Source organism: Hippichthys cyanospilos, unplaced genomic scaffold (assembly GCF_059441005.1).
Source record: "Hippichthys cyanospilos isolate Australia breed blue-spotted pipefish unplaced genomic scaffold, RoL_Hcya_1.0 HiC_scaffold_74, whole genome shotgun sequence".
In the NCBI taxonomy this organism is placed as follows: Eukaryota; Metazoa; Chordata; class Actinopteri; order Syngnathiformes; family Syngnathidae; genus Hippichthys; species Hippichthys cyanospilos.
In genome coordinates, this window is record NW_028283430.1 from 1 (window position 1) to 17,026 (window position 17,026).

Here is a 17,026-nt window from a genome sequence, read left to right on the forward strand (position 1 = left end):
CAAGAAATCTTTGAATGTAGGAGGCAAGGTTGAAAACAAATAATGAATGTCGGTGGCATTCGGTCACATCATCGTCTCAGAAACACTTCAGAAAATCAATGTCCATTAACACAGTTTGCTGCTATATCTACAAATGCAGGTTAAAACTCCACCGTGAAATGTGAGCCACATCAGCAGCACCCAAAATGCCACTGGCTTCTCTGGGCCTGGGCTTTTTCTTTTTTTTTTTATTCAGTGTTAGAACTTGATTAAATCTTGCATTTATAGTGTATTTAATTTAAAACAGAAAGGAGAAAGAAAAACTGGTAGAGTCATCGTCTCCCAACGCAGAGGCTGTGGTTTCGAGGTGAATGAGTTGTCGCTGTAAAACGCTTTGAGTACCTAAGTTATAAAAGCACTATATACGTGTAAGTCCATTTAGTATTCCAAATGTGAAGTTACAAAAGCCTGTAATGAACCCACACCTCTATAACTCTTCATTTTCTTGTAGGTGTGCCAGCCAAGCGGAATGAGCTCTACTACGACTGTTGTAAAGAACCATACCCTGATGTGACATTCATTGTCACCATGCGTCGTAGGACACTTTACTACGGACTCAACCTACTTATCCCCTGTGTGCTCATCTCTGGTCTGGCCCTGTTGGTCTTTCTGCTGCCTGCAGATTCGGGAGAGAAGATCTCACTGGGTAAGCTCCAAAATACGCACACACACACAAACAAAACAGACACTCGACAGAGCCATAATGCTTACATTTAGCAGAAAACCCAAATCTGCCTGATGCATAGTGAATCATACTTTTTATCATTCTGATCGTAGTCCATCTAGTCACGGTCCTGTTGCTAACGCAGATGTTCTCCAGCGCAGTGGTTCTCGGATGTTTAAAAAAACTTTGCTGTCCGAGTGCCCCCTTTGTGAGCATTGTTCAAATACAACAGTGATAGGCCAGGTGATAGGCATTTATTCTCTCCTCTTTTCCAGGCATCACTGTGCTGCTTTCGTTAACCGTGTTCATGTTACTGGTGGCAGAGATAATGCCCGCCACGTCAGACTCTGTCCCCCTGATTGGTAAGTCATGTTCGCTGTGCTGCAATACGCTGTGCTGAGGACAGAAAAACCTTTCGGAAGTGATTTCTCAATCAGTTGAAAGATTTGACGAACATTGTGCAGGTGCCCTTCCACCTTTGCATTTTATTCTGTTGAAAGAAGAATCATGCATAGAACGTGTTTGACAGCGATCGAAATTGTGTCAAATGGTTTTAACCACTTTCATCTCCAAATTCCAACGTCCACAACATAATAACATGAGAATTTCTGCGTAGTAAACACTTGTTTCTTGTCTGTTTGAACAATTTGAAAAAGATGCTAAAAGTTTAATTTCCCCTTCAGAGATTTTGTGTCATGTCATATTTGCAACGACAGTTCCGAGCTGCTGCTAAAACGTCCCAGAACATTTGCTGTAGGGATGTTACTGTGGAATCATTTATGACAACTGAAAGTAACATCTGTGGTTGTTTCGAGCAGCCACAACAATTTCACAAGAGGAAAGATGTCAAGCGATTTAGCTATTACAACAATGTTTTTGTGAAAGCAACAACCCCAGTCGCATACTTGTAACGGCATTTCTGATCAAGCTAGAAAAATTACACTATTTATAAAGGAGGAGATCATTTTTTACTCCTGATAAAGCAAGGTAGAAGGCGGGCTACATATGACAATCCTCTGGAATTATTTTTATCATGCAAAAATGTATAAAGTCATGTAACTCTGGCAATCAAATTAAATAAAATCAAAATGTATAAAGCAGTTACCTATATGAAAGCATGGGCCTTGTCTACACATTGCCACGACTGTTTAAACCAGCATATTTTGTGTAAAAATAACTCCCATGCACATGGCTTTGTTTAATGGATAAAAACAAAACAAAACAAAAACAAAAACAAAAACATGTTGCTATACGAATCTGGAAGGCAGCTGTGGAGTTGCCAAACTATGTCCAATCGGAAACAACTTTTGTCTCTCAACATCACTGGCGTCAGCATCTTTGGCGTGAAACAAAATAGGGTGATGACATCAATTTTCGGTTTATTCTTGCAAATCTCCACTTTGGCCTGAGTTTTTGAGACGTTTGGTTTTGATGAAGAAAAAAAAAAAAGCCCGGCCCGTCTACGTGACTACATGTAGCTACATGACTACACATAAAGGGCGTTCATAAATGGGCAGTAAATGACTCCTGTTTGCCTACAGTAGCTGCTATAAGTGGCCAGGCTTTTTTGTAATTTTATTCTTTCATCAATATATTAACGCAGAACTGATAGCTTTGAAAGAAATTACAATGCTTTACTCTGAAAAGACTTTTTATACACCTGGGAAAATGTACTCTTTTGGTTGGATAACTTCCTTTTTGACACCCACACCCAGTGACTGGATGACATTGCAACATTAATACAAGGTATTGAATTTGTTTAAGAATGTTTAAATGGTATAGTGCAACTGAAGTCAGTTCATATTTTTGACTGATTGCCACTCAGCATACTGGTCAAGTATAAATGCGTTTATTTTCAACATTTTATTTGAACAATATTTTCACCCATGTTTTTGCTCTTTTTCATCATTCCCAGCTCAGTACTTTGCTAGCACAATGATGATTGTGGGCTTATCTGTGGTGGTGACGGTTCTTGTTCTGCAGTTCCACCACCACGACCCCCAAGGAGGGAAGATGCCTAAATGGGTAGGTGACGATTGATAACTGTATGACGACACCACAAACAAGCACATTTGAAGTCTACTGAGGGGACCGTTTTAGTTAGCCATGTTTTTTTTTCCCCGCATGCATGTTATCCAGGTTCGTGTTATTCTTCTCCAATGGTGCGCTTGGTTCCTGCGCATGAAGAAGCCCGGAGAGGAAAGGAAAACATGCGATCAGTCGGGCATTTGCTCGGCCTATAGATGTCCTCACCCCCCTGCTCATCACACCAGCACCAACAGCATTCAGATGAGCGCCATACCGGGCCAGGCCTCCACCCAGTCCGCTAACACTAACGGCAACATTAACCTGTACTTAGGGTATCATTCCATGGGAACAGACAATCCTTCCTTCCCGCCGAGCACTGAGGCCAGTGTGCCGATCTGCGGTAGCGGCAGCGACCGAAACCCCACCGGTTCATCCCCGGGCGACATCCATTCGGAGCAAACGCGAACTTTGCTGCTGGAGCAGCTCCCGGAAATATCTCGCATCCTGGAGGAAGTGCAATATATCGCCAGGCGCTTTCGGGAGCAGGATGAGGGCCAGGCGATCTGCAGCGAGTGGAAATTTGCAGCGGCGGTGGTGGATCGCTTATGCCTGGTGGCCTTTTCGCTCTTCTCCATCATTTGCACCTTCACCATTCTCATGTCGGCTCCCAATTTCATCGAGGCCGTTTCCAAGGACTTCACATGAATAAGATCATAAAGAGAAAAAAGTGGAAAGCTCGAACATTGCTTACACGTTCAGAAACTGCTCCCCTCCATGCTTCTTACTCCTGAGGCCCTCCAAGCTCAACAAGTGTCACTTACGTACTTCACTCCAGACCCTTCGGCTTTTTTCATTTGTTTATTTGCTGTAACGTGTAAACTTAAGAAGAGCACAATCTTGCTTTCTCCTAATTCATAATTTAACGCCATGAATACAGAGTTCTACTGCCATCATGCATTTCCCTCATTCTTGCTTTTAAGCATTAAACACTCTGATTTCTTGTTTCATAATAGCATACTAGGGGATGTTTTTAGAGTGTTTTCATGTTTCCTACCTGAAAATGCAATCAAATTCTTTTGGCATGTATTTTTATGTTTAAGGTTGAAATCATTTTCATTATGTACAGTACTTTTGTGACAATTTCTCCAAGGAATTAAATTATTATTGTCTATTACGATTCTATTATGTATATGTTATTATATTTCTAGGATAATAATATTATACATATCAGGCAGTTGTTTTGCAACCAGGCACCAATACTGTAGAAAGGGGTGAGTAATACTTTTATTCCTTGCTGAAAATACTGTATATTTTTCAGTCCATCTCTTTCTCAATCGATTTTTTGTGGTTGTTTATAGATTATGACAACAGAATAGAAATTCGCAATTCATAATACTGTTTAAAACACAAAACTCATAAAACGTCCATTTTATTGAATGAAAAATTCAATTATTGAATGAAATAAAGTATATGTGATCCTCAAGCAAAATGTCTTAGTACTTAGTGATGGGTTTACACGATGATAACTCTATTCTTCAGCCTATCAAAGCTGTAAAGTCATCCTGTATTAATTCTGATCTGTTAAAAAACTGCCCTAACAGTTTCCACCTCCATTCTTGCAATGGTGTATATATATATATATATATATATATATATATATATATATATATATATAGTATTTTATGCAAGTGAACCTCATGAAAAAATATCTAATTTAATTCACTAACACCAGCCCCCTAACCCTAGACAAAGGCAATTTGAGTGACACAAAACTAGTGTAAACTTTTGTCTCATCTGACCACAACACTTTGAGTCCTGCTAATTTCAGTGGCAACCTTAAGGAGGATCTGTACATGTGCCTCTTGACCATGTGGGTACTTCAAGGTCTGAGTACTCTATAGAGCAGTGTGTTCTCAACTTATTCTTGCAGACTATGGTCCCCAATTTCTTAAGATTGTTAAATTCCTGCCTTCTGTTCCTTTATTTTTGTAAAGGAACTGTTTCTTTCTCTTGTCATGCCCTTCCACACTCCACCAAGGCAACATATTGCACAGTGCTCCAGACCAAAAGCAATGGCAGTGTCCTCTATAATAGTATAAAGTATGCGGCCAAAAAATGCAAATCAAGCAAAGTTTTAAATACATAAACAAACAAACACAGTCAAAAAAACAACATATACGTAAATATCTTTCAGGATTTCATTGTACTTAATAAATCGATGTCAGCTGGTACACTTGCAAACTCTAACTTGATTTGCAAAGAACGTAAAAAGGAAATAATTTTCTACTTCATAATATTATTGTGTCCGCAGTGGTGGTGAACTAAATTTCCTAATGATGGGAGAAAAAAAAAATGCTGTTTTATTCTTTCAGTTTTCCTCAGATGTAGGTCACAACGTCACTGTATGCAACAAATGCAGACGTTAAACACGAAAAAGAGACGGGGCAAATTTATTCAGGGAATTCAACATTCAAAAGGGACAGAGGCTTTATTTGTCAGTGTGAATGTGACAACGCAGCCTCTGAACGAGTGGGTTTTACTTTGCGGTCGATGTCTCAGCTCACTGCGGACTCATGTTATTTGAAGACTACACAATTGTTCTATGTGTCCGGTCAAATAAAGAAAAAATGTTCAAACATCTGGCATCTAATTGATTAAGCTCCCTACAATACATCGGCTCTCATGTATTCACCAGCGCCCGAGAGTTGAAACACGCTAGTTGTGGGCTGACAAATAAGTTATTTCATTGAAAATAATTAATCTAGGTAATTGTCACTAATATACAGTACAGGCCAAAGGTTTGGACATACCATCTCATTCAAATTGGCAACTTGTATTCTTTAGCCAGCTGATTGGTTCTTGCCATAATATAGATGTAACAGTTGTTCTCAATGTACATTTTCTACTGCACAACACAACTGATGGTCCTAAATCCATTGACAAAGCAAGACATTTCACTAATTATTTCCGATAAGGCACGGTGAAGTGAAAAACATTTCTGATGACTACCTTGTGAAAAAACAAACAAACATGTTTTCAGTTATTTTGCTAAGTACTTAATGCCAGATTTAAAACTCACAATTTCATGCCATCAGTGAGAGTCTACAATGAAAAAAAAAAAGAAAAGAAAGAAATTGCATTGAATGAGATGATGTCTCCAAACATTTGGCTTTTACTTTATATTTAAACAAAATGAGATTGGCAGACTGGGCTGGATGATTGGGGATGGGTGAATTGAAAGATTCATTGGTTTGAAGGCCTTGTGAAACAACGACAGTACTTGGTTGCGCGAAGTAGGTTTTTCACTGCTGTTTAGCATTGATCAAATTGATATTGGATTTGAGCAATTTAGAGCCATTGAAACACAATTATTTCTAGGTGACACTTGGGCGTTGAGCTAAAAAGGCTGATGCTTTAAACATCTGCTCTAATATGTCATGGGATTACATACCTGTATGCCTTGTTAATGTCTACTAATACTATCAATCCGAGATCTTTCATGTCTGGACAATTGGGAGGCCACTCAATTACTTACTATAGTACAAATCCACCCTGCAGAATGTGTTTTAGGATTATCGTGCCGAAATAAGCAGTAATGTCTCTGAAAAAGACATTGCATGGATGCCAACATATGTTTCTCCAAAGCCTGTACGTACCTTTCAGCATTAATGGTGCCTTCACAGATGTGCAATTTACCCATGCCATTGGCAGTAATACAACCCCATTACAGTCACAGATTTGGGCTTTTGAACGTTGTGATGAAAATAATACAGATGGTTGTTTTCCTCTTCGGATAATTTGAAATGTGGATTCGTCAGACCATAGCACACTTTTCCAATTTTACATCAATCCAATTTAGATAAGTTCCAGTCCAGAAGCGCTGGCAGTGATTCGGAATGTTGTTGATATACGGTTTTTGCTTTGCATGATGAAGTTTTAATTTGCATTGGTAGATGTAGCGATAACATTTAAATGAAAATACTTTTTTGAAGTCTTCCTCAGTCCATATGATTTTTGGAATGTGGTGCAGATTTTGAGTTCAAAATGAGAGAATATTTACAAAAAACAACATTTATCAGTTTGAACAGCGAAAACTTGGGTATGTCTTTAATCATATCTCATATTCAATTGAAAATAAATGGAAAAGGTTTTACAAAATACTGTATTCTGTTCAGAGGTATATTTTATAGGGGTGTTTTGGTGTAGCAGTGGTTAGCATGTCCGCCTCACAATTCAGGGACCCTAGTTCAAATCCACTTCTCTCCGGCCTTCCTGTATGGAGTTTGCATGTTCTCCTCGAGCCTGCATGGATTCTCTCGGGGGTCTCCGGCTTCCTCCCACACTCCCAAACATATGCGTGGCAGGTGTATTGGACACACTAAATTGTACTCGAAGCTCTCGATTTGCTGTTCGGGCCTATTCTATACACTAACTTTACCTACGGTCTTGACCGAAAGAACAAGGTCTTGGATACAACCTGCCAACCGTTTGTTGGGATGTCGGTACTCTTACTTTGCAATTTGATGAGAAGTCCTGTCATCTTGGTGGGGTTCAAATAGAACTTGATATTCCTCCACTGTGAGGGGAGCCAAACGACTTTGCTCAGGCATCTGATCAGGATGCCTCCCGGAGGTCTGCTTGGTGAGGTGTTCCGGGCAGGTCCCACTAGGAGAAGACGGCACATGCTGGAGACACTATGTCTCCGAACTGGCCTGGCCTAGGGATCCTCCTGAACGAGCTAGACAAAATGGCTCAAGAGAGATTCATTGGATTACTGCTAAAGCTGCTGTTTCAGCGAACTGACCCCCCAAAAAGTTGAATTCAGATGGGTGGACGAGAATAGAGATGTGTCACCTTACAGTATGTCAGTGTGTGTGTATGACAGATAGTGTTTGTCAGTTCCCTAGCATAGCATGGAAGTAGATGCACATAGCCAATGTGTTTGCGCAGCATGCCCTAAGTGACACAAATATGAAGCTGCTGCATGTACGGTGAGGCGGAAACATTTCATGATTTGATGATCATCACTCCATACAGTGCTGCTGCTTGTTAACCATGAACATTTGTGTATGTGCTCAGCAAACGCGTGTTATCCAACTATGCTCTGTGAACATCTTTTTCTTCATTTTTTTTTTCATTACCAGAGGCCAATACTTTAAGTGTTGAAAGCACATATAGGACAACATTCCACAAATAGTGACTGAGTATCTTGAGTCAACTAATTCAGTGTGGAGAAAGACATTCGTACTGCACAGAATCACTGATTTGATAATGTGTGTGATAATAGGCTTTTTTGGATCATTCACGGCTCACTTGGCGCTAAAATTAAAGTACGCAAAACAACAAAGACGGAAGGTCATGGCATGGGATATCTTACATTTATTTTGAACTCTAAAAAATGGGCGGGTTAAAAAAAAAAAAAAACTTAGTCATTTAACTGGCACAACAGAGCAGATGCTTTGGATATCCAATAGTCGCTTGGTCGGTTTGATGGAAGCATTACAGTCACAACAAAATTAGTTGAGTGTCCTAGAGGGACAGAAAACAGAAGAATGAGGAATAAACCTGTCAAGCTTCAGTTTTGACATGTACATTAGGCGGGGTGGGTTTAAATGAAGTTTGCACCTGTGGTGGAAAGAGTTCCAGCTCTAGCTGAGGTCTTGTATAACGGTGCATGGTAGAGCTCAGACTCGGGTTCGTAGTTCTGTTGTGGCTCAAAGTGCACTACTGGAAGAATGGCGTTCATCACTCGAGGTAACGAATCCTCGATCACCATGTTGTCATCATCCCAGCGACTCGCATCCATGAACATGCCGTGCACGAGTACACCGTTCTCAGGAATCGGCAACTGCATCCGCAAGTAAGAAACAATGACAGAGTTGGGTGCATTACTTTTTACAGTAATCAGTTATAGCTACTCATTACTTGCTCAGAAAGTAACTGAGCTCATAATAAAAGGAACTCCTTACTAAGGCAATGTTTTTCACAATAAAAGAAATCCTTTGTATCAAATATATATATATATATATATATATATATATTTATATATATATATATATATATATATATATATATATATATATTTTATACTTTGACATAATTTCTGATATATCCTAGCAAAAATTCAGTTTTGAAAAAAAAAAAAATCTAGTTTCATTGTGTCAATGAATTAATTATGAATGCACACGCAGTAAATTTGTAAATAATGAAAGGAAAAAATTAGAGGGTGTTTCCAAACATTTGACTGGTACTGTATTTCATTTCCGAAAAAAAAAAAAAAAAAGCTGTGTACCTCCAAGTCCATCGGAAGTTGAGCGTTGCTGTTCAGATTGCGAAGAGCTTCGGACACAGCCGTCTGATCCCTGTACACGGGCACCACATTGAAGCGGAAGTTCAGCTCATCGATGGGTAAATTGTACCGTCGGGCGTGATTCTGCAGGACCGCTACAAGACAAAAGTCAGAGAAAATCTATGTTACCTTGCAAATGTCTTTTTCCATCAAACACTCTTTTGTAACCCTTGCTCCTCAGTGTGAAGGATCATGATTATTTATTTTAAAAACAACGCACAGTTTCAATTATTGCACCATGTCTATGACTTCAGAAAATGTATTGTCAGTTATGAAATTTGTCATATCATCATGGTTGATTAAAGCATGAAAAGAAATCATTTTTAGTGCAGCATTGGCATACCAGTTAGAAAGCCCTGAGGAAAGAAGAATCCTGATATCCAGAAAGATTTGGGATGGCCACGTGTGATCCAAGTCTAAAAGGAAATTAAATATGTTTTCAAATAAGTCTTGCAACATGCTCAATATATAAAATTGGTGCAGGCATTCAAGCTGTCCAATTGCACTGTATAAATAAAAAAAAAAAAATGAGAGTAACGCAACAGGAAAAGGTTATTTGTAGAATATGTAGTGAGACTCACTTTACCAACAAAGATATTCTCTTCTTCTTTGTCTGGTTTAAATTTAGTTTCGTTAATATCCATCAAGTAATTTCCGAGATATGGCCATTTAGAATGGGGTCAACCATTTTGGAACACCCTGTTTATATTTTGACTCACTCTATTACCACAGAATCCAATGTGCAAGTGTGTGTCATGAATGTATGTGTGCAATGTGTGTAATAACCTCAACAAAGTAGATTCTGAGGTATAGGTCTTTGATCCATGAAGCCAAGCTTTTTAGAGATGGGTAGGAGGCGTTTGACCATTGGGCAGGAACTTGGTTGTTAACAAAGCTTGTGTATATCCGGTCCATTTCCTCGGACATCACCACCAGACCTGCAATGGCCTTCTGCAGAGTTATGAGAGACACCTGGAAACACAAGAAAGATTTAATCACTTGAACAATTCACATTACGTGCATGAGTAATTTTTTTTCTTCCTTTCACTTTCCCTATTTTTTAATTATTTTTCCTCAACCTTCTCTGCTTCCTGTCCTGCATCACTGAATCAGTGGTCTAAAATCTGTGCTTCATCATTCATCTGTCAAAGGCTGTCTTACTTTGGAAAATAATGTTTTATTGAATTTTTCAAATTATTTTGTTCATTTTGCAACTGAATTGAAGAAGAATTATGCCAGGTTCTATTTGTAATTTTACAGCAAATCCACTATTGTATTGGTGAAGGTTGACCTTGTACACTGAGTTATATATATATATATATATATATATATATATATATATATATATATATATATATATATATATATATATATATATTTATATATTATATATAGTGAATTTATATATATTTATATATATATATATATATATATATATATATATATATATATATATATATATATTTATATATATATATATATATATATATATACATATATATATATATATATATATATATATATATATATATATATATATATATATATATACAGTGGTACCTCGGTACTCGACCATAATCCGTTCTGAGGTGGTGGTCGAGCACCGATTTGTTCGAACACCGAAACCAATTTTCCCATAAGAAATAATGGAAAGTATGTGTGCACAAGTAAATGTGCACAAGCAGTACATGATAAAGATAAAGATAAAGACAAAGATAAAGATAAAGATAAAGATAAAGATAAAGATAAAGATAAATAAAGCATTATAAACCATTTAGTATAATTTACTTACGTTTTGGAGAGTGGTTGAGGGCATACAGGAATGGATGTGGAGAGGACGGGAGGGAGTTACTCCTTCCATGATGACGCTAGCTAACTGCGACGCGAGGTCGGACACTCGTACACCACGTTCATATTTTGCTATAATTTCCTTCTTCGGTTCAATAGTGGTCCTCATTGTTTTCCTCTTTGCCTTCCCCTTATCACTGTCTTTCTTTGGACCCATTATTAAGGGCTAGAGCAACACGAAAAAGTTTAAATCCGGGAAGAAATACTCGAACAAACGTCTTACTCCGCTGGCGGTCAGAGTTGAACTGGCGCTTACCCGCTGGCCGAGAAGGGCCGAGGAGCGCGTTCGGGTCGGCTCGGCTAGTCGAGAACCGAAAATCTGTTCGAGGTCCGATGCATTATCTACTTGAATTTTTTGGTCGAGCACCGATTTGGTCGAGTATAGAGGCGGTCGAGTACCGAGGTACCACTGTATATATATATATATATATATATATATATATATATATATATATATATATATATATATATATATATATATATATATATCATCCCCTCATTAAGGTGTTTTCCCTGCTTTGAGACAAAAACAACTGTCATGACCCTAGGGGGTTGGCTGCATTTGTGTTGTCTTGTCACCATCTGCAGGGGTTTTTAGGTAATTGCACTTATTTTCTGTTGCCGTCAATGCCTCCATACAACACGTCACTACATGCACACATGCATTTTAAAATGGCGGAATGGTAAAGCTTTGTTCTAACGTGAGCGGTTACAAAACTGTATTTAAAGTGCATTTTACTGCTTAATTCAAAGTTGAAAAGGTTAGACATGGGTCCCAAGATTGCTAGTGAATTTAAAGATCGAACAAAGAAGATGATTTATATGGCAACGATGCTGGAGATAACCCTTATTAGGGAATATGGGCATAACAAGGGCCACTCAAAGGTAAATAAATCCTTTCTTTATTTTTTTATTCATGATGTTTTCTGATTGTGTACATGTATATTATATATACATAGCACTTACTATCCTATTTTGGTTGCAATTTTGAATATAAATGTTCAATTTTGATGTTTTTACCTGGGGTTCTGAACGCATTAGCTATTTATCATAGGTTTGGATTGCCCGTCATACGATGAATTCGCCTTATGACCCTGACCGCGAACGGATTAATGTCGTAACACGGGGGCCTACATATGTTTTTTATGTACCTTATTTTCCGCACTATAAGGCACACCTAAAAGCCTTAATTTATTTTTTTAAAGCTGATGGTACGCCTTATAATCTGGTGCGCCTTATATATGAATCAATATTGAGATTGGGATTTGTCGATGGGGAATGAACTGATAACGTAAGCTTTACCTGTTTCTTTTGTGTGTTTACAGTTGAACAAGGTTGGTCATATTGACAATGAGTTATTATGCTATTTAGAGGTATTATTTGAGTTATTATTGTTACTACTTTGAGTATTATTGTATTGTGATTGCACTGGAGGAAAGGTTCCCTGATATAATGATGCACTACATGTTATACCTTGCTGTTAAAAGATAAACTGTCACAGAAATACGAATAAAATAAAACATAAGATAGTTGTTTCTTCATTTTAGGAGTGAATGGAGTTGTCAGAAAGCTGGTTTGTAATCTACTAATAAAGTTTGACTGCTTCTACTGTTGCGCCTTATAATGTGGCGTGCCTTATACATGTATATGGAAACGTTTTAAATAATGTCATTAATTAAGGGTGCGCCTTATAATCCACTGCGCCTTTTAGTGCGGGAAATACGGTAATTGTAGGTCTTGTGATCTGTAATTATATTACACAGGTTGCGTCACATTAGAGGCTGACTTATTTTATCTCCACCATTCTGCTACTGCCATCCGAAGGACAACTACGAGAACGTAGTTACATTCTCTTCGTTCATCACCAAATGTTACAAAATCTTGCAGATTGTCGCTTAAACGGTTAAGGGAAGAGAATATTTTCGACATGCACTGAGATCTTATACAGGCTACTGTCACAAATGCAAAGTATTTACTGGTGTTGATGAATGAAGATGAATCTTTCTTATTACCCTTAGTAAGCGAACCAGTTTGGTAAATCTGTCGGCCTCCTGGCCCAGCACAGTTGTTAGGGAGTTGACTCGTCCATTCCCGTCTCTTTCAAATAAAGATTCGAGCCCCTCATCCATGTCAAGGCGCGCTGCAAAAAGCACAAAAACAATGTCAGTCATGACCTGTTGTGGTGGAAACACAACTCTGCACCGAATAACGCCTTTAACTGCTTTTTGTAACCATTATATATATTAAAAAAAACGGTGTCTTCAATGACAAAAAAAGTGCTATCTGCTTACCAGGGAGTTTAGAAAGCATAGCTTCGGCAAGCTCGCACACAATCTCGTCATTGCTTTTGGCTCCTAGTTGGGCTGACGAGCGAGGATTAACATCCAGAATTGTGTTGATCAGATTCATGGTTTCTTGGCGCTGTGGAGACAAACACACGTATAGTACAGGGAGGACATCATAGGTCAATCAATCAATCAATCAAATTTTATTTATATAGCCCTAAATCACCGAAGTCTCAAAGGGCTTCACAGAATGAAAAGAGGTCGTACAGAGACATCTTTTCAGTATAGGGTACACAACAGCATCCCCTGTCAAAGCTCCCAGAAGGGGAAGGAAAAACTCAAAAACCCCAAATTAGGGGAAAATCAGAAACCTCCAGAAGGGACCACAGGTGGGAGGAGCCCCCTTCCAGGCCCACAGGTTGAAGTGGATGCTGCATGTACCAGACACAGAAACAACATAAATTACAGAAAACATAATGTGCTATATAGTGCAGTGATGTCTTGACAGCAGGCAAGGCCATTGGGCAGGAACCATCCCACATTCCAGCCAGGTGGACTGCAGACGGCCGAACTCCTAACACATGATGGTCGACCAACGCAGGACCCAATGGAGGCGGTCAAGTCAACCCTCACCATCTAGCTAGCCCCCTCCCCCAGCCGGAAGAGGGGGGCAGGAAAAAAGAAAAAGGAAGAAGGCTACAGACAGGCTAAATTAACTAAATGCTTTTGAATATAAATGTGTTTTTAGTCGGGATTTAAAGATTTCTACTGAGGTGGCTGCGCGAACTTCCATAGGTAGGGCATTCCATAGTACTGGCGCGCGAATGGAAAATGCCCTTGATCCCGCAGACTTCTTTTTAGCCCGTGGGGTCGATAGCAAACCGGCATTTTGCGATCGAAGTTGTCGGGGCGGAACATAAGGTGATACTAAGTCGACGAGATAGGGAGGAGCTAAACCGTGTAGAATTTTATAAGTAATTAACAGCACCTTAAAATCACATCTCACGTGTATTGGAAGCCAATGCAGGTCAGCTAGAATCGGAGTAATATGATCAAACTTTCTCGTCCTTGTCAATAGTCTCGCTGCTGCATTCTGTACACACTGCAGGCTTTTAATGTAGGACATGGGAAGTCCAGAAAACAAAATGTTGCAATAGTCTAGGCGCGACGTAACAAATGCATGAATTAATGTTTCTGCATCGCTAAGAGAAAGAATAGGGCGAATTTTAGCTATATTGCGGAGGTGAAAAAACGCCGTTCTTGTCATGTTATTAATATGTGTTCGAAAGGAGAGAGTGGAGTCAAATATCACGCCGAGATTTTTTGCAGAACTACTTTGGGAAATAATACAGTTTTCTAGGTTCAGCGTGGTATTCTTAAGCAAGTGCTGATGATGAGCAGGGCCAATAACTAACATCTCAGTTTTATTAGGGTTGAGAAGCAGAAAATTGGAAGACATCCATTGTTTAATCTCGGCAAGGCAAGCCTCCAGTTTACTGCACTTGCACGGATCCGTTATTTCTAGGGGCATATAGAGTTGGGTATCATCAGCATAGCAATGAAAACTAATAGCATGTTTGCGTATAATATCGCCGAGAGGAATCATGTAGATGTTGAACAGTAAGGGACCAAGTACTGACCCCTGCGGGACACCACATGAGACGGAGAAAGACTCAGAGATCGCATCACCATAAGAAACACTATGCGTCCTTCCCAGGATGTAAGATCTGAACCAAGAAAGTGCCGATCCCGAGATACCAACACATGATCGAAGACGTTCTATAAGAATATGATGATCAATAGTGTCAAATGCGGCACTAAGATCAAGGAGTAATAGTACTGATGAGACGTTGGAATCCAAGGCTAATAGAAGATCATTCGTCACTTTTACTAGGGCTGTCTCAGTTGAGTGGTTGGCCCTAAAACCTGACTGAAGGAGTTCAAATCTATTGTTGTCTATCATAAAATCGCTAAGCTGGCGTGCTACAACTTTCTCAAGAATTTTGGCGATAAACGGAAGGTGTGACACTGGCCTATAGTTAGCGAGATCTTCAGGATCTAGGTGAGGTTTCTTAAGTAATGGTTGAATGACAGCCATCTTAAAAGTCTCAGGTACAATGCCAGAGGAGAGTGACAGGTTGATAATATTCAAGACAGATGACCCTAAGACCGGGAATAAATCTTTGACGAGTTTGCCTGGAAGCGGGTCGAGCATGCAGGACGTCGGCTTTGCTGCATTAACTAGTTGGGTAAGACACTCCAGGGATACTAAATCAAACTGGGACAGGGTAGCCAGACTTTCATGAACCTGATTGTCCGAACTAGCATCAACACTCAAAGTCGAGGTGGTGAGCGGCGCTGCCTTTTTTATTTCTTCCCTTATTAGCTGAATCCGCTGAGTAAAGAATTGCATGAAATCGTGTGCTGAATGGAGGGAATTATGATTAATCTGCTGCTGCTGTGTTAGCTGCGCTACAGTCTCAAATAAATACTTTGGGTTGTTTTTATTAAGACTAATCATTTTGGAAAAGTGATTGGTTTTTGCTAACCTAAGAGCCTCTTTGTATTTCAGCAAGCTATCGCACCAGGCCTGACGGAAAACCTCGAGTTTAGTTGTTCGCCATTTACGCTCAAGTTGTCTACTTAACAATTTACACATACGCGTTTCCTCCGTAAACCACGGAGTGTGCCGCTTCGGACGAGTTTTAAGTTTCAGCGGCGCAATAGAGTTAAGGGACTTTAAAAGAACCGAGTTAAAATCATTCGCGAGCTTATCGACTGAGCCAGTGAAAGACGGAAAGGCAGCTGTTGCGGAAGGTAGTAATTCATAAAGTGCAGCAGTGGTTAAAGAATTAATATCACGGCTCTTAAAGCCTTGGTTGTGGACAACAAGACCACACTGAGCTAGGACTTCAAATGTTATCATATCATAGGTCAAAGGATACTCTTGTTGTTTTCAGTGTTTTGAATCTGAACAGACTTTGAGGACAGGATACAATTTCTTTTGTTTTAAATGACCCCGTTTTTACAATTTTTATTATCATAAGGAATTATTATGAAGATTCATGTTTATTCCAAATTCCCTTAAACACAGGAGGGTCTTCTCAATTAACTATTGTGTACACACATAAAAAAAAAAAACAAACAAACAAAAAAAACACTAGGAATGGTTGATTAAGTGCCCATGAAAGAGGGGTTCCCCTTAATGGCTGAGAGAAGAATGTTGACAAATCTTTTTTTTTTTTTTTTTCTTTTAAACAGCTGTGAGCTTCATACCTGGAAAGCCAGGTTGGCGTTTTCATGCATGCCAAAAACCTCAGGGTCATCAATGATTGGAAGGTTCTCAATGTACTCTATATATAAATCCAGCGTGTCTAACTCAGGGGCATAGTAGAGACCTAATAAACAGGTGAAACAAGAAAATCAGAGGAACATGTCGTTGAGTTTAAAAGAATAACAGTCGAACATGACAAACAACATCAATCCATGTAAAAATTGTATTACAACATGGCAAAATTATTGACCAGAAGGTATCGTAGTCTTGGAAAATAATCAGACCCAATATTTATGATAACAATATACAATAAATGTTGGCTACTGTTTCTGTGTGGTAATGCAATTTTAGACTCAATACATGTTTTCATATACTGTATATATTTTGAAGACAATGTTAAGCTTTTGAGAGACATTGAAAAAAATAAACAAAAAAACTATTACAAAGAGTTTGAGCTTTATTCAGGTTTTCAAAATCACTGTAATTTCAAGCACTTCATTTTCCTAAACTGACATTCATAAACAAGTAGAAATGTAAGC

At 38.9% G+C, this 17,026-nt stretch overlaps 2 protein-coding genes across 2 annotated transcripts in view; one reads left to right on the forward strand and one right to left on the reverse strand.

Annotated features, from left to right (window-relative positions):
* The first annotated feature begins 245 nt into the window (after positions 1-245).
* LOC148405048 (neuronal acetylcholine receptor subunit alpha-7-like) lies at positions 246-5,369 on the forward strand. Its single transcript, XM_088407297.1, has 4 exons — positions 246-685; positions 979-1,065; positions 2,619-2,728; positions 2,843-5,369. The coding sequence occupies exons 1-4, from the start codon at positions 568-570 to the stop codon at positions 3,434-3,436; spliced, it is 909 nt and encodes a 302-aa protein (XP_088263423.1). The 5' UTR covers positions 246-567; the 3' UTR covers positions 3,437-5,369.
* A 2,745-nt stretch (positions 5,370-8,114) lies between these two features.
* dnah6 (dynein, axonemal, heavy chain 6) overlaps positions 8,115-17,026 on the reverse strand; it is a 49,710-nt gene continuing 40,798 nt past the window's right edge. The window contains exons 74-81 of the mRNA XM_088407298.1: positions 16,490-16,611; positions 13,220-13,349; positions 12,941-13,068; positions 9,867-10,052; positions 9,424-9,496; positions 9,024-9,175; positions 8,357-8,579; positions 8,115-8,260 (exon numbers count right to left, since the gene is read on the reverse strand). Of these exons, the coding sequence (XP_088263424.1) occupies positions 8,157-8,260; positions 8,357-8,579; positions 9,024-9,175; positions 9,424-9,496; positions 9,867-10,052; positions 12,941-13,068; positions 13,220-13,349; positions 16,490-16,611 (1,118 nt within the window). The 3' untranslated portion in view covers positions 8,115-8,156. The remainder of the gene's footprint in view (positions 8,261-8,356; positions 8,580-9,023; positions 9,176-9,423; positions 9,497-9,866; positions 10,053-12,940; positions 13,069-13,219; positions 13,350-16,489; positions 16,612-17,026) is intronic.

Excerpts from the sequence above, each read along its gene's own strand:
- LOC148405048 (XM_088407297.1), top strand. The coding sequence starts at position 568 with ATGCGTCGTAGGACACTTTACTACGGACTCAACCTACTTATCCCCTGT. Across the intron at positions 1,066-2,618 it reads AGACTCTGTCCCCCTGATTG|CTCAGTACTTTGCTAGCACA; the intron begins GTAAGTCATGTT and ends CATCATTCCCAG. Across the intron at positions 2,729-2,842 it reads GAGGGAAGATGCCTAAATGG|GTTCGTGTTATTCTTCTCCA; the intron begins GTAGGTGACGAT and ends CATGTTATCCAG.